General features: G+C 39.9%; 1 protein-coding gene across 7 annotated transcripts; it reads right to left on the minus strand.

Annotated features, from left to right (window-relative positions):
- Window positions 1–4,242: 4,242 nt before the first annotated feature.
- Window positions 4,243–21,501, minus strand: si:dkey-32e6.3. Of its 7 annotated transcripts, none has more exons than XM_043707844.1 (7): window positions 21,444–21,501; window positions 21,183–21,316; window positions 15,068–15,480; window positions 12,730–13,115; window positions 10,753–10,913; window positions 10,246–10,378; window positions 4,243–4,509 (listed from the first exon to the last, which is right to left on the minus strand). In XM_043707844.1, exons 3-7 carry the CDS (start codon window positions 15,291–15,293, stop codon window positions 4,339–4,341), a joined length of 1,077 nt encoding a protein of 358 aa, XP_043563779.1. In that variant the 5' UTR covers window positions 15,294–15,480; window positions 21,183–21,316; window positions 21,444–21,501; the 3' UTR covers window positions 4,243–4,338. The 7 variants fall into 7 exon arrangements, with proteins under 7 accessions (XP_043563779.1, XP_043563781.1, XP_043563782.1 ...); XM_043707846.1 differs by lacking the exon at window positions 21,444–21,501 and adding an exon at window positions 21,410–21,430; XM_043707847.1 differs by lacking the exon at window positions 21,444–21,501 and adding an exon at window positions 17,216–17,313 and having other exon boundaries at window positions 21,183–21,400.
- Window positions 21,502–22,825: the final 1,324 nt, after the last annotated feature.

Below are 22,825 nucleotides of genomic sequence, written 5' to 3' on the forward strand. Positions count from 1 at the left end.
GTAGTTCTGATTAGATAGACAAAAATGGAACCTAGGTGAGTGCAGTCAAAGTTCCTTTAAGCTACAACACAAATGCTGCAACACAGGCTTCGCACGTCAACCCTTCTTATGTACCATGTGTGCGTGGCAGCACAGAAAAATTTAAAGGGTCCATGTACATACATGGAATAGCACTACACTACAAAAGAAAATTAGAGAGGCCATTGGTGTAGTCCCACCCAGCTGGTCAACAGAAGGGATATGGTGGACGAGGGTTTACTCAACCTTGTCAAAAGACAGGGTGAGAATGATATGGAGGGTTATGATGACCAATATCAAGTTAATAGGCCTAAGTTTAATTGTTTCGCCGATTCTGCTGAGTACCAGCATTACATTTTCCACTTTCCAATCCATTGGATCTATTCCAGAACTTTAAGAATTTTGGTAGATTACAACCGTGTCCACCTCTTTAAGAGCCCTGGGAAGCAGGCCATTTGCTCCATAGAATTTGTTGACTCTTAGTCCCACTAATTTCTCCAGTACGTTTACTCTAATAATATTAAATGGTCTATGAGAACAAGGTTACTCTCAGCATGGTTCGCCATTATTTTTGGTATGATTCTGCATCTTCTACTCTAAAGAGATATACAAATTATTTGTTTCATTTCTCTGCCATTTTCTAATTCCACATTATAACTTCTGTCTCATATCAAGGTTACCCACATTTACTTATGCTACTTTCTTCCTTTCACATATTTATGAATATCTTACTATCTGGTTTTAGACTTTTTGCTAATTTACGCTCATAATTTTCTAACTATTTAACAACTTTTTAGTATCTGATTGGATCATGGCCCATCTCCTTCAGGGCTTCGGAAGATTCCACTCTGTAAAACACTGAAACCAAATGAAAACCTTTTGTATATGAAAAAGTTTACAAGGATGCTGCCAGGGTTGGACGATTTGAGCTATAGTGAAAGGCTGAATATGCTGGGACAGTTCTCCCTGCACCATCAGAGGCTGAGGGGTAACCTTATAGAAGTTTATAAGATCATGAGGGGCATGGGTAGGGTAAGTAGACAAGATCATTTTCCTTGGGTGGGAGAGTCCAGAACTAGAGGGCATAGGTTTAGAGTAAGAGGGATTTTTTTTTTTAAAGGGACCAAAGGCGCAACTTTTTCACACAGAGGGTGGTGCATGTATTGAATGAGCTGCCAGAGGAAGTGGTGGAGGCTGGTACAATTACAGCATTTAAAAGGCATTTGGATGGTATATGAATATGAAGGATGTAGAGAGATATGGCTAACGCTGGCAAATGAAACTAAATGAGGTTAGGATATCTGGTCAGCATGGATGAGTTGGACCAAAGGGTCTGTTTCTGTGCTATACATCTGTGTGATAAGTCTGTAACATAGTCATGGTATTATAATGTGAGGAAAGGTTACACTCATAGATTTGCACTTAAATTGTGAGGATCTTTTCCAATTACGAGGCAAACTCTGTTGTCTATCTTTTACCGTACAGAGATAAAAAATATAAAAATACTAAGTGATATTACATTAGATGTGGAAGGGAATTAAAAATCTGTTTAATTCTTCCTTAAATTCAATGTTTTGGCATCCACCACACTCTGAGGTAATGAACTCTACAGATTCATGGCCCTTTGAGAGAAGTAATTTCTCATCCGTTTTAAATTGGCTACCTCTTATCCTAAAACTATGACCTCTCGTTCTGTGATGTTCCACAAGAGGAAACTTCCTCGCTACATCTACTTTGTCAATTTCCTTGAGCATCTTATATTCCTCAATTAGATCTCTCATTCATCTAAGCTTTAGATACAATGCTGGATTATAGACACGAGGATAGCATGGTGATTATGATACCTTGATTACAGTTTGAGTGCGTGTAATGTTTGAACAAGTTTGGAAACTATGATCATGAATAGGTTTGAACACAATATTGTATCTCCACTGATAAACAAAACCATGATATTATGATAAATTCATTACTGGTTCTAAAAGGCAGACTGCAACTGCCAGTCAACATTACATAATGCCAAAGAAAATGTTAACTATTTTTCTCTCCACAGATGCTGCCTAACCTGCTGAGTTTCTCTAGCACTTGCTGTTTTTTCCTTCAGATTTCCAGTATTTTGCAAATATTTCAGTCAATATTACACTTGTGATCAAAATATTTACTCCTAGTGTGGCTAGGGACATTGATGGAGGATTGTTAAAGCAGCTTTCCTTCAGAAGTTTCAATAATGACTATTATAGAAATTGAAAAGGATAGACAAAGTACACATAGCACAGCTTTCTTGTGATATGTTATTGCAATGCCGGGCATTATTAGGCTAGTTTGGGAATTAAATTTTCCCTATGCTCATGGATGACATGAGAGCAAGTACAAGTATGCAGCAGCAATAATTTTCTGGAATCAGAATCTGTTTATTTTTGGCGTTTGTCACTCAGCTTGGGTGTAAAAGTCAATAAGTATTTAAGTTCTGCAAGATTGCCCAACAAGGCAGAGTGCTGAGAGCATCCAGATGGAACTCATTCACTTTGAGCCTATTAGACCAATTAAACAACTCACAGATGTAGTCTGGTCCAGTCCATCTGCTAGGCATATGTTCCAGAGTGCAAAGTATCCTTGCTGCAACATTTCAATAATTGCCATTTCATTCTCAGGTGCAGCATTGAAGTGCACTGTAAGTGGATCAGAGATTTGCCATGACGGCTTTTAGAGGCTGACATATGTCAGATGCCAATGTCCATCGACTGAAGCAATATTTGTCAAATGGCCATGGAACACTGAGAGTTTGGTGCCTGGTTTCCAACATGGAGATCCTTTGAAGCAAATAGCAAGCTGAAGTTATCAAGTAACTATTCTGACTTCTATATTGAGAATGTTCACAATCCAGTTTGCTCGTGGTGTGTGATAGGATAGGCAACTGTATAAACTGAGGTGAGATGTGTAGTTTGTTAATAAGCAATAATCCTCCTTAATAGGCAACTTACTGCTCCCTAGTGAGAATCTCACCTCATTGCCCAGAACTTAGTAAGAAGATGCAAGTTTCTTCCAGTGCCAAAATAGGCCTCACCGAACTTCTTGCGCTATTCTGCCATATTTCTCCCTGGAGCATCTATTGTTCAGATCCTATGTTTTATTCTGGTAGGAAGTGGCATATCCCAATGTTAAATAGGTGCTTATATCTTATACTTTTGGGTTCGGGAACTATTGTCTATTTCTGGCCCTGGTTTTAAGACACATTACTGTTGCCATCAGCCTATAAAGCAAATAAAGGGTAAAGTTCAGACAATATACCTTAAGTAACTATAGTGTTTGTATATCCTGTAACCGCCTATCAGTTTTAGTCTATTACAAGTAATAGATATAGCATCTCTGTCTCTAAAACACACCCAGTGAAAGTTCAACAATTAGTTTTAAAAGGAGACAAAGAGTTTTGAGGGCTCGTTCATGATGTATACAAAACATTGGAAAGAGCCTGGGCTATCTGTGTATCTCATAGACTGTGTTGCCCGGATCATAATAACTGAATTATTGTTGGTTAGTTGGTGGGTTTGAAAGTTGGTGAGGATTTTTGAACTAATATGAACTACCCATTAAAAGTAATGGCGCTGCTGAAGTGTTAGTGAACCATCAGAAAGGGATTTCTTCATTTTCAAGAATGGCACTGTAAGCTATCCCAATTACTATATGTATGTATATTTAGTTTATTCTCATACGTATAAAATTTATGGTTTCTTTTTAAAATGTAATAAGTATTTTAAAATAGCCAATTTCCACCATACTTTCAGTTTTGATTTATCCATGTACAATTTACCCGATAGCTTGGTTCGGGTTATAAGAGATTTGTGTTCCTTGCTTCGTTTGCATTGGGAATCGGGTCAAAAATCAAAGACAGCAGGTTATCAGTGAATCAAGGCAGTTTTGAAATAAAAAAGTAGAACAATGGAATAACATCTGGTATCTGTCATTTTGAATGAGTACATCTTTTCTGTAGATTTAATGATCTATTTCTCTGTACATCCACTCTTTACAGTTATTGTAATTGTCTAGACTTCGTTTGATACAAGTGAACAAGAGTTGTTGCAAACCATGTTCTGATGTCAGAATCAAGCTCATTATAATTTCCACAGTAACCATAAATAATAGATCATTTTTAAGAGTAATGCATCATTGTGAATGTTTCTTTACAACGCAACAATCTATCTCTGTTTATATTTGGGACAAAAGTGAAGACAAAGTTACATACAACTTTATTATCCAGTTTCACTTTCAAACATGCCCTGAGTTTTTCAGGTATCTGAGCCTGATAATATATTAGGTAGGATATCTTCAATGTGAAAGTGCAGTGTATTTACTATAATTCTCTTCACACTGTTGAACACATCTGATGAAGTAACTCCGGTCATGGATAGCTCTGAGAAGGTCTGTCTGAACGAGACAAATATCAAACAACTCTGAAGTTGGCACAGTCCTGGTGCCAGAACCATCCTTCATAAACACCTGTTTATTTATTAAAACAAAAGAAGAATAGTTGATTTGAAAATTGTGCTATAAACACAGCTTGGTACCCATAAATTTCAATACTTAACTATCAATAAGTGAAATACAGTAATTCATTAAAAACCAAAAGAACTGCAGACTCTGGAAATCAGAAACAAAAATGGAAATTGCTGGAAAAGCTCAGCACATCTGGCAATATCTGGGGAGAGAAATCAGAGTTAAGTTTTTGGGTCCAGTGACCCTTCTTCAGAACTGATGGCAGTTAGGAAATTATTGGTTTTCATGCAGCCGATAGGTGGAGGGGGTAAGGAGTAAATGAGAGATGGATATAGAGCCCAAAGAGAGAGAAGGACAGTTGGACAGGTAAAGGAATGGATAACAGTCAGCCTAAGAGAATGGATATTTATTAAAGGGGACTACTGGGCTAACAATGGGTTGTGTGTAAAAGGAGACCACTTGATAACAAGGCCTGGTGTGAGGAGTTTGGGGTAAGGACATTAGAGTTTGAGACACCTACTCCAAAATTGTTGAATTTGATGTCGAGTCCTGAAGGCTATAGAATTCCCAATTAGAAAATGAGATGCTGTTCTTCCAGCAACGCTTTACTGGAGCACTGCGACAGCCACCCCATTCATTGGTAACAACTCCTACCAATCCCTTCAAATTTTCACGTGAGGCAAGCAATAGATGCAACATGTATTGTTTACCTTCAGGGATCAAGATTTCTTCAAAGGGTACAGATTAATTTCTATGCATTTTGGGTAAGTGAAAGAGATTTTAAGATTCATACAGGTTAGCAAAAAGCAAAGTACAGCAGATGTTAGAAATCTGAAATAAAATCAGAACATGTGGGAAATATTTAGCAGGGAGCATCTGTCATGCGAGAAACAGACTTGAAGTAAACATGAAGACAGTCATTACAGCAATAGACGCCTTCAGGCGTGAGTTGACCTTTGCTGGAAGAGAGCCACAGGCTAAAAGCAGGGATGTCAGCATAACAGAAGGGTCAGTGGAAGCTTGGGGGCATGCTTTGGTGTAAACAGAAATATTCTACAAGGTGGTTACCCGATCTTTGTTTTTTCTCTCCAATATGGAGCAGACTACAAATCATGCCTTGTCAGCTTTACTGGAAGTTATGTCTTTGTTCATCATAGTGAGATCAATCAGCCATCAATGTTCAAGATCAGAAATTATTTTCCTGTTCACCTTAATAGTAGCTGTGTTAGGGGAGATTGAAAAACAGAGTGGTTTGTGTGCTTGCAAGGATTTTATGTTCCTGGTTTTCTCTATCAAAAGAGTGAGCAGGAGGATACTGGTGTTAGAACATAAATGGCTTTCCGATAATATTTATCACGATCCTGAAAATTTTGATCCTGCTAAAGTGGAACTTTGTTCAAAAACTGTCTAAATAGACAAATCCTGGAAGTTGTAAGTGGTACAATGAAGTCAATTAGAGCATAACTTCAGCTGATAGTAAATTTCAATGCTGCACAATAATAATATGCACTACATCACGTTTTCACTCTCAGAGCTACACTTCCTAAAAGAAAGCTTCTTCCCATATGAATCTATCGTAGCATCCTGAAACTCAAAATACATTTTTAAATACAATTCAACAGATGATTACGTAATGTTAGAATTATTTGACACATTGCAGCTCCTCTCAGTATGGCACTTAAAGTAGATAAGGACTCAGAAGTGAAGAGTAATGTAGGATTGTATCGTGGTCAGTCACGTGGACCTCTTAAAATATGAGTTCCCCGATTGTGGCTCTTAATCCAGTCCAATCAGAGAGCCCTGGCTGACAGACACAAACATCCTGTTTTCTCTGACAGCTGGTTCTGAGGGAGCTGAATCGGTGCCAATGACTCTCCACCTGTAAATAAAGGGTGACTTGGTGACGGGATAGTGGCCTCTGTAGAATTATTTCAAGTGTCAGATGACTCAAGGTTGGCTTAATGCTATCATTTGCTTTGATTTTCAGAGGCTTTTCATGAAGGTTCTAATGTAAAGCATTTAAAGTAAAGATTTGTTGACAATTATTGACTTGGATTAACAAGCACCTTATAAAATTGAAAGCACCAGTGATGATTAATGGAAGAACTGTAGAAACACAGAAAATAGGTACAAGAATAGGCCATTTGGCCCTTTGAGCCTGCACTGCCATTCAATACAATCATGACTGATTATCCAACTCTCGCTTTCTCCCCATACCCTTTGAAAACTCTAAGGTGAACAGAAAGCCAATGCCAGAAACTTGTGGAGTTCTATAGGATCTTGTTCAAAGAATATGCAAATTTGTGGAGTTGGCTGCTGAGGCAATCTTGAAAATGATGGTTTTAATGTCAAATAAGCAGCAAAATAAGCTTCACTGGATAGATAAAAGGTCCCAGGGTAGACTGTTACATTTGAATTTTGACATTCAATATTATAACCAAGTGGATCAAATTACAAAGTTATCTTGAGTTGAAAAGTTTAACGAGTTACTGTTTAATTTCTAGAGTCTGCTATAAGGAACCAGAAGGACATTCAAATTAAAACTATCAACTCAGATGTACGCATTCTAAATGACAAATTATTCTATCAAATGTAGCATTTCATCTGTATCTTTGGCTCTATAAATAAATAAATGGAAATACATTCAATCAATAGTCTAGCCAGTGAATAAATTCTAGTATGGAAATGTGTTGCTGGAAAAGCGCAGCAGGTCAGGCAGCATCTAGGGAACAGGAGAATCGACGTTTCGGGCATTAGCCCTTCTTCAGGAATTCCTGAAGAAGGGCTAATGCCCGAAACGTCGATTCTCCTGTTCCCTAGATGCTGCCTGACCTGCTGCGCTTTTCCAGCAACACATTTCCATCTCTGATCTCCAGCATCTGCAGACCTCACTTTCTCCTCAATAAATTCTAGTAACCAATTTACTTTGACTGGATGTTTGCATATGCTAACTTAGCATAGTGGAGACTGGAAGGTAGCAATTGAAGTATGCTGATGTTACAGAAAGAATCCTCATAGAATTCCTCTCTATTCAACACAAGTGTTCATTTTTATTGACCATTCACCAACATATGCCATTATGAAGTTATCAATGATCCAAAACAAGCATGAGAAGTTGAATGCTTATTTTAACCATTTGAGCACAAGTGCAAATTTGAACAGAACAGAAATCAACCTTATAAATCAAGTGCTAAAATAACTTTTTTAGTACATTTTCTGGTCTAATGTATTCTACTTGGAAAAGGACGTGAACAACAATGAGGATGAATCAAGGATGGTCATGAGGGATATGGATAGAGTAAATTATAGGTGTATTTTCCCAGGATGGGGGACTTGAGGACTGGATGACACATTTTTAAGGTGAGAGGAGAGAGATTCAAAAAGGCATGGAGACATTTTTTTTAAATAGAGAGCGATTCATGTATGGCATGAACCTCCTGAGGAAGTGGTGAATATAGGCACCATTACAATGTTTAAAAAAGACACTTGGATAAGTACATGAATAGGAAAGGTTTGGAGAGTTATGGGCCAGGAGCAGGCAGGTGGGACTAGCTTGGTTTGGGATTATATTCAGCATGGACTGGTTGGACCAAAGGGTATGTTTCTGTTCTGTATGGGTCTATGACTCCATGATCCAGGATGCTAAGTGGTGAACAGGACTCACTGTAGAAAAAGTAATTATAAGCAGGGATAAAATCGTTAAAATATTGAGAACTATAAGTAATGGATGCAAAGTTATTATTAAATTTGAATGATGATGAGTGCAGTATTAGAGAAAACAGGTTAAAAATAAACCAGTTCTCAAACTAGACTCAAAATTAGAATATTTGCCTTTCATTCAACACAATAGTGAATGAATCAGAGATTTCAGGTAAAAACTAATGCTTCATAAAAGATAAATATCTGAAGGTTATTGCTTTAAGCAAATCAAATGGTCAAATTGAACTTTTGTGATCAACTAAATGTTAAAATGCACAGAAACTATAACAGTCCTTAATATTCAAACAAAGCTATTAAGAATTTAGAAAAGCAAAATTATTTGTCTAATACTGCATTGAGTTAAAGTTTTGCCAAGGAACTGGGAAACAACAGCCAAGTTTGACTTTTGGTCAGAAGTTCACCTCTGATGGGGACCTGATTAAAACTACCATTTTCATGGGAATTTGGCAAAGCCGGGAGGATTTGGTGAACGCTTAATAGACATGGAAATGGTTTCCTTATTCAATTAGAGCCAGCTTGAAAAGGAACAGTGAATATATCGAGTGTGAAATTAATTTTCGTTTAAAAATTCCAAAGCAGCTATTATGAAGGCTGCTGGATATCCTGAAGAAGAGAATTGCAGTTTGTGTAGAAACCTTTCACTGCTGCAATAGCATGTGAAATTATGGAGAGAACAGGAGGCCTTGCACCCAGGGCAGGGCTGCTCCTCTATTTATTGATGGGGACCTGGATCACATGTTGGAGGTTGAAGGAGAAGAGGATCATCCTACTACCAGAGGTGGCAAGAGGAGGGTACCTTTGCTGACCACACAGGTCTAGCTCCAAACGGCTGTAGCCAACAGCGACAAAGGTGAGACAACGGGAACTCTGTTAGTATTTCAAGAGTTTAATGACCTCATAAATTCTGGCAAAGGGAATGCCCCCAACACACTGAGGACACCTCAGGACTTGCACTAACCAGCAAAAACATCACCAAAGCAGCCTCAGAATGCATTCTGCTCGTAAATTAGGAATGAGCAACTGAGGCACTTATTGGCTCCTCAGAATTGCTTACAGCCAGAGGGCTCCTGAAAGCTTTCACCACTGAGACATATAACTGTAAATGGACAGGAGATTTGGCACCCTATAAAGGTGAGAGGGATGGCAGTCACCCTTCCTCTATCAAATAGCCATGAAGAAAACAATAATAGAGATCACAAAAATGTGAATGAGGAGGAAGTCGGGCCTGGCAAAACAGAAGCTCCTGGTTGACCTGGTGATTACAGAAGGAAACTTGTTGATTGAGGAAGTAGATGTGCAATGTATTTGCTAGCATGTCATGCACTGAGTAGCATTTAGAAATTTTAGCATTGCAGTGGTTTCTAATCTCGTAAATGAGGTTTTGTCATCTCTTCAGGTGCAGACTTCCAACCCATGACATATCTTTTCCCTCTAGATCCATAGGGCAACAGAAGCATGAGCATGAAGCAGTAGCTTAGTCACACTTTATAGGTGCACCATCCACCATCACAGGTACTCTAACATGTGGAGCCTTGCATGTGCGTAGATTGTGTAGCAGATGACAATGATCACATCAATAGTATGCAGCTTGAGGCAGTGAGAGCTGTGGTCAACTCCCAAATGGGGACAACATACACAGTTCTATTCAGTTCAACACAAGTTCAAGATTGGGGTTCACAGAAAAGATGGTCCTACCTTGAATAGCAGTAAGAAATATGTTCCCACATCTCAGTGTTCACTGAGATAGTGTGGGTTCTGCACCGACCTGTTTTTCCAAAGAACTAATTATCTGTTATTTATAAACCACAAAGACCGATAGCATATTTCCAAGCACAATGAAACCACTGCAATGCTGAAATTTCTAAATGCTACTCAGTGCATGACATGCAAGCAAATACATTGCACAGAGAAGACATGCAAGTTATATGGTCACAAATTTGGCTCCAGAAATGAATTTTGGCAGTTAACTACAAAATCCAATCAATGACATATCCTAAATCATACCCTAGCAATTTGTACCTGTGGATGAACAATGCTCTCAGCATCATTCAGACGGATATTATCATCTATAAATATATGCTGTATTCCAGTTTCAGAAGGATCGATCCAAAATGGTTTACCACCTTCGTTTGAGAAGCTATTCCTAGACCACCTGAAAGAAAAAAGGAACACAAAGCACCTTTTCAAAATTAGTAAAGCAATTTTCTAATACTTGGAGTTTTGCTCCAATATAATGACGAAACAATGACAAATTTGAAGCCTAGTCACAGCTAAAAAGTTCAGTATGAGATTATTTGAAGCAATCACTACTATTTCCTGATACCAACAAACTGTTAACATGCTGATTTATACAGGTGTTAGGATTTTTTTCATGAATAATGAACTGTAGAAATCAATCTAATTTTTCAAACCAGCAAGTTAAAACTTGATTAAAGTATTGTGGTCCAAACAATTCTTTTTGGTTTTGTGAAGTAATGCTATTGTAATCCTTAAATTTGCAATGCATAATTAACTTCTAAGACTCACCAGTCAAAATGATCCTGAAAACCTACAATTCCTTCCAATGAAGAGAAATAATGATATACAGCTCTATCGTCTGACTGTGTAGAAATCCGCTCAGATCCCAAGGTCAACACAACATTCTTTTTATTACAACGGATTTTACCCGGAGATATTCTCAATGGAAGCTAAAGGGAAAAAAATAAGTGTAATATCTGTTAGTTAATGTTTTATAAAAGCCTTTCATCTTAAACTGGAAGAATCACGTGCTCTCGGCTGTTAGAAAAATCTAACTATCTCTGAACATTAAATTGTTCACAAAACAAAAAGAGAGACTAAAACAAAATACACATTAGACCAATTCGTCTAGGTGAAGGGAACAAGAAAGCTAATGCTTTAAGTGCAGATTTCTATTTGGGAAAAGGATTCCGATCACAAACATGAATTTACCTGTTAGATCCAAAAATGACAATAACTAAATCCACTGTTGCAAATTTCCAGGCTGTTTTGTTTTTGTTTCAAATTAACAGTAATCTGCAGTATTTACCTTTCACTTGGAACAATCAAGTTATTTATATCTATTATACAGTGTTTAAACACCCCCACGCATAAAAAGACAACTTTTAATCTTTCAACAGAATTATTAAATATCTTTTTCTCTCTATTTTGTTGTGATACACTTCAAATTCCATTATGTGAAAAGCAACGTAGACGACCGATATCTAGCTTTTCCCAAAGTTCCTCCTGAGGTAAGTACAAAGTGGTGCATAACAATAGTCTGCACTAACTTGACTGACTGTCTTCCTTTATCCCCGGTAGTAAAGTATCAAGTTCAAGGTGAAAATATTAACATACGCACAAGAAACAAAAGTAGGCCACTCAGCCCTTTGAGCCTGCTCTGCCACTCAATTTTGATTTTAACTTCAAGTTCCTGCATATCACTATTAATCTTTCACTCCCTTGGTAATCAAGTATTTATTCTACTTCTGCCTTAAAATTATTTGCTGTCCACTGCCTTTTGTGGAAGGGAACTCCAAAGACTCATCATCCTGACAGAAAAATGCTTGCTCATCTGTTTTAAATGGACACTCCCTTAGTGTTAACCCATAACACCTAGTTCTACAATCTCCCAGAAGAGGAAGCATCCTTTCAACAATCACCCGATCAAGTCACCTCAGCATCTGAAATGTTTCAATTAAGTCACCAACTCCCATGTTTACAAGCCTAGACTGTCTCACCTTCCCTCATGCCAATATTCAGTACTGTAGAGGCAGAGTTTAATGTCTCCTCTACTCTCAAGGTGAGTTCCAAGGGGCGAGGAGTAGAGGGGGTGGGAATTTGGACCCTCTCGCCACCACACTTTAAGCAGACTTGTGGGTCACCTATTAGCCTGGACAGCAATTCAGGCTCTTATAATGTAATTAATGCCTACATAAGTGTCTCCACCTCCTACCTCGGGTGAACTCACCATGTGGAGAGACTGGCAAGCAAACCTGATTGGGCTGTATCTGCTCTCGAGACCCAAATCAAAAATAGGGGCCTGTTCACAGTTAGACCCATGTCTTTCCCCTGCCCTTTCTTCATCCAGCCCCACCTTTTCCTTAATGACAAAGCCTAAGTGTGTTACTGGCAACAATTGACACCAGAGAGCTTCCAGCATCTGATTGGCACCTCTCAAGAATGAGATTCCCATCCTGTCGGGGGAGGTGCAGAGACTAAATGTCCCAGTGGAGGCAAGAATCATGGGCAGCAGGGTTTCTGCTACTCATGAGCAGCTTCATTTCCTGAGAGTTCCCAATGATTGCGACAATAGGGGGGTACCAACAGTGTTGGTTGTCAGACCCTTTCCAACCCCTTATTAAATTCCATCCAATAAAGAGAAATTCAAGTTGTCTGGTTTGGAAAAATATCAGAATGAATAATCACTATAGCTTACCAGACCAATATTAAAATTTTTAAAAATTCTGTCTTTATGCATTCATTTGAAAATTAAGCTTTGCTTACATGTTTCGTTTGAAGGTGTTGATACTGAGGATGCTGACCAGACAGGGTGATCTGAATGGTCTTTAAAGTTCTACTCAAGTCCGACCCAAAGGTTCGAAGTACGATGGCAAATTCTCTGCCTTGTGATGACAAACAATCAATTAACTCAAAGAAAGCTGGCAGGATCCGATGGTACTCTTTGCCATCTTCATCAGTCATAGACAGAAGCTCATTGTGGGGACCCATCCATTCTACTTTCTGTAGGTGGTCAGTAAAAATCTTTTTAAAGAGGGAACCATCACCAGTCTCTGTGAAATCCAATGGCCTCCCAAACTGCGAATAATAGCTCACAGCACCATCACAAGGTGGGTTCAAGGAAGGTACTTTACTCAGCCATTCCCATTTTCCTGAAAAATAATTCACACTGTAATCAGCTTAACTTTAGATTAGATTACATTACAGTGTGGAAACAGGCCCTTCGGCCCAACAAGTCCACACCGACCCGCCGAAGCGCAACCCACCCATATCCCCACATTTACCCCTTACCTAACACTATGGGCAATTTAGCATGGCCAATTCACCTGACCTGCACATCTTTGGACTGTGGGAGGAAACCGGAGCACCCAGAGGAAACCCACGCAGACACAGGGAGAACGTGCAAACTCCACACAGTCGGTTGCCTGAGGCGGGAAACGAACCCAGGTCTCTGGCGCTGTGAGGCAGCAGTGCTAACCACTGTGCCACCGTGCCGCCCACTATCATATCATATTGCTAGTGGTTTTGATGAAGACATTATGATGGTAACAACATCTAGTAGGTAAATACAGGGAAACTTACCTCTACTAGAGAAATAACCAAATAAAAGATTTATCACTTCAAAATTAGCATTAGGTAGGTTAGGATGAAATAAAGAGGCTCATCCTTAAAAAGAAATCACGGAAAAGTTGAAACTCACTACTTAAAATGTTCTTGAGGCTAAGTCAATTGAAAATGTCAAAACTGAAACTAAAATGTTTTTGTTGTGCAAAGATCCTGTGGTAGATGAAACCAAAGGGAAAAGAGAAACTAGAAACAGAATAGGGCCCCTTAAAAACCAAGAAGGCTGTGTGCGTATCGACTCACAAAAGATGTGTGAGATACTAAACAAGTATTTCGCATCACTAGAGAACTTGGGAAAATGGTGATACCTTGAAAAGTGTCCATATTAGAGAAGAGGAGGTGCTGCACACCTTAAAACGCATGAAGATGGATAAATCCCCAGGACTTGATCAAGAGTATTCCAGACTTTGTGGAATTATTATTTATATTATTTTTTTATTATTTATTCTTTATTTAGTCATAGAGTCATAGGGATGTACAGCATGGAAATAGATCCTTTGGTCCAATTCAAGCACTCCAACCAGATATCTTAAACAAATCTAGTCCCATTTGCCACCATTTGGCCCATTTCGCTCTAAACCCTTCCTGTTCACATACCCATACAGATGGCTTTTAAATGTTGTAATTGTACCAGCCTCCACCATTTCCTCTGGTAGATCATTCCATACACGCACCACTGTGTGTGTGAAAAAGTTGCCCCTTAGGTCCCTTTTAAATCTTGCCCCTCTCACCTAAAACCGATGCCCTGTAATTTTGGATTCCCCCACTCCAGGAATAGGACCTTGTTTATTTGCCCTATCCCTGCCTCTCATGATTTTATAAACTTCTGTAAGATCTCCCCTTAAACCTTCCAACCTGGCAACATCCTCGTAAATCTTTTCTGAACCCTTTCAAGTTTCACAATATCCTTCCTATAGCAGGGAGACCAGAATTGCATGCAATATTCCAAAAGTGGCCTAACCAATGTCCTGTACAGCTGCAACATGACCTCCCAACCCCTCTACTCAATGCACTGACCAATAAAGGCAAGCATACCAAATGCCTCCTTCACTATCCTGTCTACCTGCGACTCCATTTTCAAGGAACCATGAACCTGCACTCCAAGGTATCTTTGTTCAGCAACACTCCTCAGGATCTTACCATTAAGTGTATAAGTCCTGCCCTGATTTGCCTTTCCAAAATGCAGCACCTCACATTTATCTAAATTAAACTCCATTGCCATTCCTCGGCCCACTGACCCATCTGATCAAGGTCCTGTTGTACTCTAAGGTAACCTTCTTCGCTGTCCACTACACCCCCAATTTTGGTGTCATCTACAAACTTACTAACCATACCTCCTGTGTTCAGATCCAAATTATTAAGTATTATTTAATTATATTATTTATTTTTCTTCCAGCCAAGTTTATTGGATTGTTAACTATAACCACTTCCACACCCAAAAAAACTAGAAATATTTGAATAGAAAAATATGAATTCCTACCTTCCTGGTTGATCCGACCCCAAGTAACAGTGGTGAGAAAGGAACTGAGAGCTCTCCTGGGCCCTTGTCTGGTAACTGTGTCAAACAACAGGACGGTGTTATTTAAATCCAAGTGCACAATCAGTTTTGACCTACTACAATTTAAAGTCTTAGGAATCTCAGTGATCATTTGGCTTGAAACAGATTCCACTCTTTCAGTATCGTGATCTGGATGAAGCAAAGCCATTTATAATTTCTGTACTAGATGATGTAGAAATCAATTATCTTGTCGGACGTGCATTGTTACTTGCAGTTATTGCGGCCATTCAAATTCCCTGTGCTTACGGTCACATAGGATTCATTTGTAAAATTTCTGCTTTCAGCATTATCCCAGTGACGTGGATTATGGAGTGGACTGGTTGGGCCTCAAAGACCTTCAGGAAAGAAGATGAAAATTTTGTAATTATTAATATGACTCTGGTTGGATTCTGTATGTTTTAAATCTGTAAGTAAATATAGACTAAAACAAATGGCAAGCAATGAGAATTATAAAACAAAAGCTACTGTCAATACAAGTGCAATTACAAATGGTGCACAGAGGAAACACTAATTACAGTAGATAGACTAGGATGAGAAAGATAATTGAAAATGGCCCATTACTTCCTAGATGAACTATGAAGATTTTCCCCAGAGTGACAGTAAGTTCTTTTTTCATTGCTCCCCTCTGCGCATTTATATAACGTGCCTGAGTATTGCACACAATTAGTATACTCTCTTCTATTATGCTCTGCAACTCCATGATTGTCTGATGTTTTCAAATTTACCAATGACTTTCCAGGAACCATAAAATATATGTGAAATTTGAGAATTGCTCAAATACTAAAAGTAATTCTAGTTTTGCTACTTCAATAACCAGACAAATCTTCAGAAATCAAATGCATGAAGACATTTTTACTTTTACTGATTTTATTTTTCTTAAACTAGCATTTATATGGCACAAACCAAAAGACTTCAAAGCACTTTAAATTGAATAACTTTTGGACTGAAGTACTGCACTTGCAAGGCAATCTAAATTATATGCTGAAGTCCCATTGCTGTACTTGAACATAAGTATTTCCTAAGCTACAGGCAAAAAGCTACGACAGATGGATGAGCCATGGATTTTGCCCTTGAATGCGATTACGTTTTACAGATTTTTGTTTTATTTTGGTCAGCTAGTTGCTAAGAAACAGCTTGGTGACTGAAGTCCAAACTGCTCAAGCACAGTTTAGAAAAAGTCAAGGCTCCTGAAAGATGCAGGAGTTTAAGGAAAAAAAACACACAGCTTAACAGTGCAAAGCATTATAAAAGTTCTAAAAATTGTATGCGGCATAAATATATATTCTTTCCATGCAATACCTTTCAAACTAGCACATCACCGTCCACAGATACCAGTGTTCCCAACCCCCTGCATCCCTCTTCAACATCCAGTCCACCCATCCATTATCTGGTTTTGCGGAGGGGTAGTGTGGCACACCTGCAGTCATCCTACTGCCACTGTAACACACACTAACACACACACTCACTCACTTACTCCTCAGCTTTCAATTATTGATGCAAATTACATAACGTCACCACTGACTCTCCTTCTTCTCTAGGTACTAACTTGGTGGGGAATCAAACTGTTCACAAACTGATTGACTGTGAAAGGCTTGCTAACCCCTAAATTCTCTCTATTAGCCCACTTCCACATCTGTAAAGTTAGCCATCTCAGTCTCCAACTCAACTAACCTGTAACTAAAACCCAGGTATATTTTGGCCCAGATACGGTTACATCAATTCTCTGCTGCTTAATCTCCATTCCTCAGCCAAAACAAAAACCAAAAGAACTATGGATGTTGGAAATCATAAACAAATCAGATCGGCCTTCTTGAGAGTGAACCCGAGGAAAGCAACTAGCCCAAATGGAGGCCACAGCCGTGCACTCTGTCCTATGAGGACCAGCTGGTGGGAGTATTCGCTGACATCCTTAATCTCTCCTTGCTGCAATCTGAAGTCCCCACCTGCTTCAAGAGGACCACTATTATCCCAGTACCAAAGGAAACACATCAAATGTGCCTCAACGACTACCGCCCAATGGCTCTGACCTCCACAATCATGAAGTGTTTTGAGAGGTTAGTCATGACTCACATCTACTCTAGCCTCCCAGCATGCCTCAGTCCTTTGCAACTTGTCTCTGGCAGATTAAGTCCACAGCAGATGCCATTTCTGTAGCTCTTCGCTCATCCCTGAAATATATAGATAAGAAGGATAACTACGTCGGGCTCCTACCTTTCGACTACAGCTCTGCCTTCAACACTATAATCCGCCTTCTTGCGGATTGTTTCAGAGAATATCTCTGGGACACCCACACCCACCAACCTCACCGCCTTATGGCTGAACGCTTCAACTCCCCCTTCCACTCCACCAAGGACATGCAGGTCCTGGGCCTCCTCCACCACCAAACCGTTACCATCTGACGTCTGGAGGAGGAATACCTCATATTCCGCCTTGGGACCTTGCAACCACTCAGGATAAATGTGGATTTTAATAGCTTCCTCATTTCACCTCTCTCACATTATCCCAGTCCCACGCCTCCAACTTGGCACCGCAATCTGGACCCCTCCATCACTACCCCCACTGACCTATCACCTTCTCCCTCACCTTCATACACCTATCGCTTTCTCAGCTACCTCCCCACAACGCCACCCCCCTCCCATTTATCTCTCAGCCCTGACCCACAAGCCTTATTCCTGATGAAGGGCTTATGCCTAAAACATCGATTCTTCTGCTCCTCGGATGCTGCCTGACTGGCTGTGCTTTTCCAGCACCACATGCTTGACTCTGATCTACAGCATCTGAGTCCTCACTTTCTCCTAGTTGATTTCAACACTAATCACTACCAAACTGATCTCAAAACTTTGAGATCTCGGTCTCGGCTCCGTTGTCTGTAACTGGATCATCAGCTTCCAGACTCACAGACCGCAATCAGTGAAGGCAGACAACAGCACCCCCTCCATGACAATCCTCAACACCAACGCCCCATAAGGATGCATACTCAGCCCCCTGCTGTACTCCCTGTACACTCTCAACTGTATGGCCGAATTTTATACAAATACCATCTACAATTTACTAACAACATCACCGATGTAGGCCGGATATCAAACAATGATGAGTCAGAATATAGGAAGATGATAGAATACTTGGTATCATGGTGCAAAGATAACAAATTCTCCCTTAATTCAGCAAAATTTAAAAAATTATTAAGTGACATCAGAAATAAAGAAGAAGGACACACTCGTATTTACATTAATGAAGCTGAAGTGAAGATGGTGGAGAGCATCAAGTCTCTAGGAGTGACAATAACTGACAACCTTTCCTGAAATTCCCAGGTAGATGCCACAGTCAAGAAGGCATAACAATGCCTCTGCTTCCACAGGATGCTAGGAAATTCCATATGACCATAAGGACCCTCATTAACTTCTACAGATGCATCATAGAAAGTATTCTATCTGGGTGCAACACAGCTTCTTTCTTGCTGTTATTAGACTGTTGAATGGACCTCACTAATTTCAATTATAATGTTGATCTTGCTTTTGTGCACCTCCTATGCAGCCATAATGTTGTATTGCCTTGTTCTACCTGAACACTCTATGATCTGTATGTCATTGTACATTAGGATCTGGCTGTACTGCATGCAGAACAAAACCTTTCATTATACTTTAGGTATATGTGACAGTAATAAATCAAATTAATTCAAGATCAAATCAAGAACAAATCAACAAAATCAGAAATAGTTAGAAAAACTCAGCAGGTCTAGCAGTATAGTGTCAGAGAGATGTACTGCATGGAAACAGACCCGTCAGTCCAACTCATCCACGCCGACCAGATAGCCAAAGTAAATCTAGTCCCATTTAGCCCAATCCCTCTAAAAGTTTTCTTTTCATATACCAATCCAGATGCCTTGCAGTTGTACCAGCTTCCACCACTTCTTCTGGCAGGTCATTCCATACATGCACCACCCTCTATGTGAAAAAATTGCCCCTTAGGTCCCTTTTAAATCTTTCCCCTCTCACCTTAAGCTTATGCCATCTAGTTTTGGACTCCCCCACCTTGAGGAAAAGACCTTGTCTATTTACCCTACCCATGCCCCTCATGATTTTATAAACCTCTATAAAGGTCACCCCTTAGCCTCCGACGCTCCAGGGAAAACAGCCCTAGCCTATTCAACCTCTCCCTATAGCTCAAACCCTCCAAATCTTGCAACATCCATGTAAATCTTTTCTGAACCCTTTCAAGTTTCACAACATCCTTCCGATAGCAGGGCGACCAGAATTGCACACAGTGTTCCAAAAGTAGCCTCATAAATGTCCTGTACATCCGTAAAATGCCCTCCCAATCCCTATACTCAATGCACTGACCAATAACGGCAAGGATACCAAATGCCTCCTTCACTATCATAAGAACATAATAAGAACATAAGAACTAGGAGCAGGAGTACGCTGTCCGGCCCTTCGAGCCTGCTCTGCCACTCAATTACATCATGGCTAATCTTTTTGTGGACTCAGCTCCATTTACCCACGTTTTCACCATATCCCTTAATTCCTTTGTTTTTCAATAGAGTATCTATCTTAGCTTTAAAAGCGATTACTGAAGTAGCGTGAACTACTTCCCTGGACAAGGAATTCCACTGATTAACAACCCTCTGGGTGAAGAAGTTCCTTCTCAGTTCAGTTCTAAACCTGCTTCCTCTAATCTTGAGGCCATGCCTTCTGGTCCTAGTCTCACCTACCAGTGGAAACATCCTCTCTACTTCTATTTTATCAATTCCTTTCATAATTTTACATGTTTCTATAAGATCCCCCCCATTCTTCTGAATTCCAATGAATATAATCCCAATCAACTCAGCCTTTCCTCATAAGCCAACCTCCTCAACTCTGGAATCAACCTAGTGAACCTCCTCTGCACCCCCTCTAGTGCCAGTACATCCTTTCTTAAGTAAGGAGACCAAATCTGCACACAGTAATCCAGGTGTGGCCTCACCAGAACCTGGTACAGCTCTAACATTACCTCTCTGTTTTAAAGCTCAACCCCTTCAGCAGTAAAGGACAAAATTCAACTTGCCTTCCTAATTACTTGTTGTACCTGCAGACTAACCTGCAATTCATGCACAAGGACACCAAGATCCCTCTGCAAATTAGCATGCTGCAACTTTTTAACCATTCAAGTAATCTATTTTGCTGTTACTCCTACCAAAATGTATGGCTTCGCATTTACTACATAGTATTCCATCTGCCAGACCTTTGCCCACTCACTCAAATGCATCTATGTTCTGTCTACCTGCAACTCCACTTTCAAAGAACAATGAACCTGCACTCCAAGGTCTCTTTATTCAGCAGCACTCTCCAGGACCTTACCATTAAGTGTATAAGTCCTGTCTTTCCAAATTACAGCACCTCACATTTGTCTAAATTAAATTCCATCTGCCATTCCTCAGCCCAGTGGCCATCTGATCAAGATCCTGTTGTACTCTGGAGGTAACCTTCTTCACTGTCCATTACACCTCTAATTTTGGTGTCATCCACAAACTGCTTAATTATATTTCCTATGTTCACATCCAAATCATTTATATAAATGACAAAAAGCAGTGGACCCACCATCAATCTTTGTGGCACATTTCTGGTCACAGGACTCCAGGCTGAAAAGCAAACCACCTCCATCTCTGGAGGGAAAGCAAATTCAACATTTCAGAATAAAGTGTCCCTGGACCCGTAACATGGGCTTTGCTTTCTTGACACAGATGCTGCCAGATCTGCCGAGCTGTTCCAATTTTCAGCCACCTTCCATACATAGACTTGAAACTTCCAAAGCAGCTCCATTTTCAGCCCCCGATCGGTTCTTAACGGCTAATTTCACCTTCCCCCAAAACCTCTCCACTTCTCTTTCCTTCAAGACTCAATTTTTAAACGCTCCGGCCAACCTTTCACTTCCCCTTCCCTATGTCGATTTTGGTTTCAGGTCTGGTTTGCCATGCCACTCAAGCTGCTGTAAAGCGTCCTGGGTCTTTTCTGTTTTCTCCCCCCGGGTTGTTTTGCAGGATTTCGGTCCTGTTACTGACCTTGAGTCAGGAGCAGTCACTAGAGTTTGGCCCTCTGGTACAGGAATAATCTCTGATGATGGAGAGACACAGCTCCTCACTCACACACAGCTCCAGGACCCGGCCGGCAGATTCTCCTCAGGATCAAAGACCTGCTGTTAATCAAAACACATAAATATTTTAAATATTTCACCTCCGGGCATTCCGAAGTGTCTCTAATACCTTAACTACTCCACACACACACACACATCCTCCTCATAACGTTATATCCACTTAACCGACCGGCTTTTTGTCTCCGAGAATTGTGGGATACAGGAGGACCAGTCAAACTCCAGGGCGACAATTAGCCTGTAATTTCTGCTTACTTACCATTGATGGCTCATTATTTTTTTCCCTAAAAGTGCTTTGACAGCCTTAAAACAATGCATTTTTTTAAATTCAAAAAAATCTATTCCATCTAAATGGGTATCCGTTCAGTTATCAGACCTCTTGGTGCCTCAAATGCATATAAATGTCATGATGTGGAAGTGGTAGTGTTGGACTGGGGTGGACAAAATTAAAAATCACACAACACTAGGTTATGAGTCCAACAGGTTTATTTGAATGTACTAGCTTTCAGAGCGCTGCTGCTTCATCAGGTAGCTGTGGAGCAGGATCATAAGTCATAGAATTTATAGCAAAAGATCACAGTGTCATGCATGCAACCATTACGATATATTAAACAAACCTGGATTGCTGTTTATGTCTTTCATCTTTTAGATTGGTTGCAGGGTTTGGTTAATTAATATGTAAATCCCAGAACTTCTTTCAAATCACATTTGGTTTTACAAAAAATGTTACATCTCAGCTCAGATAATGCATTAAAAGTGTGAGGTTAAAGTCTGCCTCTATCCCAATCCTAGGTTAGACTGGTTCTATTTCCAAAGTAGGAATTTACAAAATGTTTCATGGATTGACTGCTTGCATTGACAGCCTGCAGATTGTGTGCTTTTTGAACAAAATAGAATATATCTGCAATCACAATTTTCCAAATGCAAATTCACCTCATGGTGCCACTGTTTAAGAAAAGATGGTAAGGACAAGCCAGGGAACTATAGACCGGTGAGCCTGACCTCAGTGGTGGGCTAGTTGTTGGAGGGAATCCTGAGGGACAGGATGTACATGTATTTGGAAAGGCAAGGACTGATTTGGGATAGTCAACATGGCTTTGTGCATGGGAAATCATGTCTCACAAACTTGAATGAGTGTTTTGAAGAAGTAACAAAGAAGATTGATGAGGGCAGAGCAGTAGATGTGATCTATATGGACTTCAGCAAGGCGTTCGACAAGGTTCCCCATGGGAGACTGATTAGCAAGGTTAGATCTCATGGAATACAGGGAGAACTAGCCATTTGGACACAGAACTGGCTCAAAAGGTAGAAGACAGAGGGTGGTGGTGGAGGATTGTTTTTCAGACTGGAGGCCTGTGACCAGTGGAGTGCCACAAGGATCGATTGGTCAGAAAGCCAACTATTTTGCAGGATTGATCATTCTCACTACATAGTGGAGCATTAAACCTCTCCCATGAATCAATGTGAGATTTTTAAGAAATAGTTGAGATGTAAATCTGATAACGTAAATTAGGGAGATTTAAACAATCCTTCGATAAACACATGGGTGATTTT

This window comes from Chiloscyllium plagiosum, chromosome 18, assembly GCF_004010195.1.
Source record: "Chiloscyllium plagiosum isolate BGI_BamShark_2017 chromosome 18, ASM401019v2, whole genome shotgun sequence".
Taxonomy (NCBI): Eukaryota; Metazoa; Chordata; class Chondrichthyes; order Orectolobiformes; family Hemiscylliidae; genus Chiloscyllium; species Chiloscyllium plagiosum.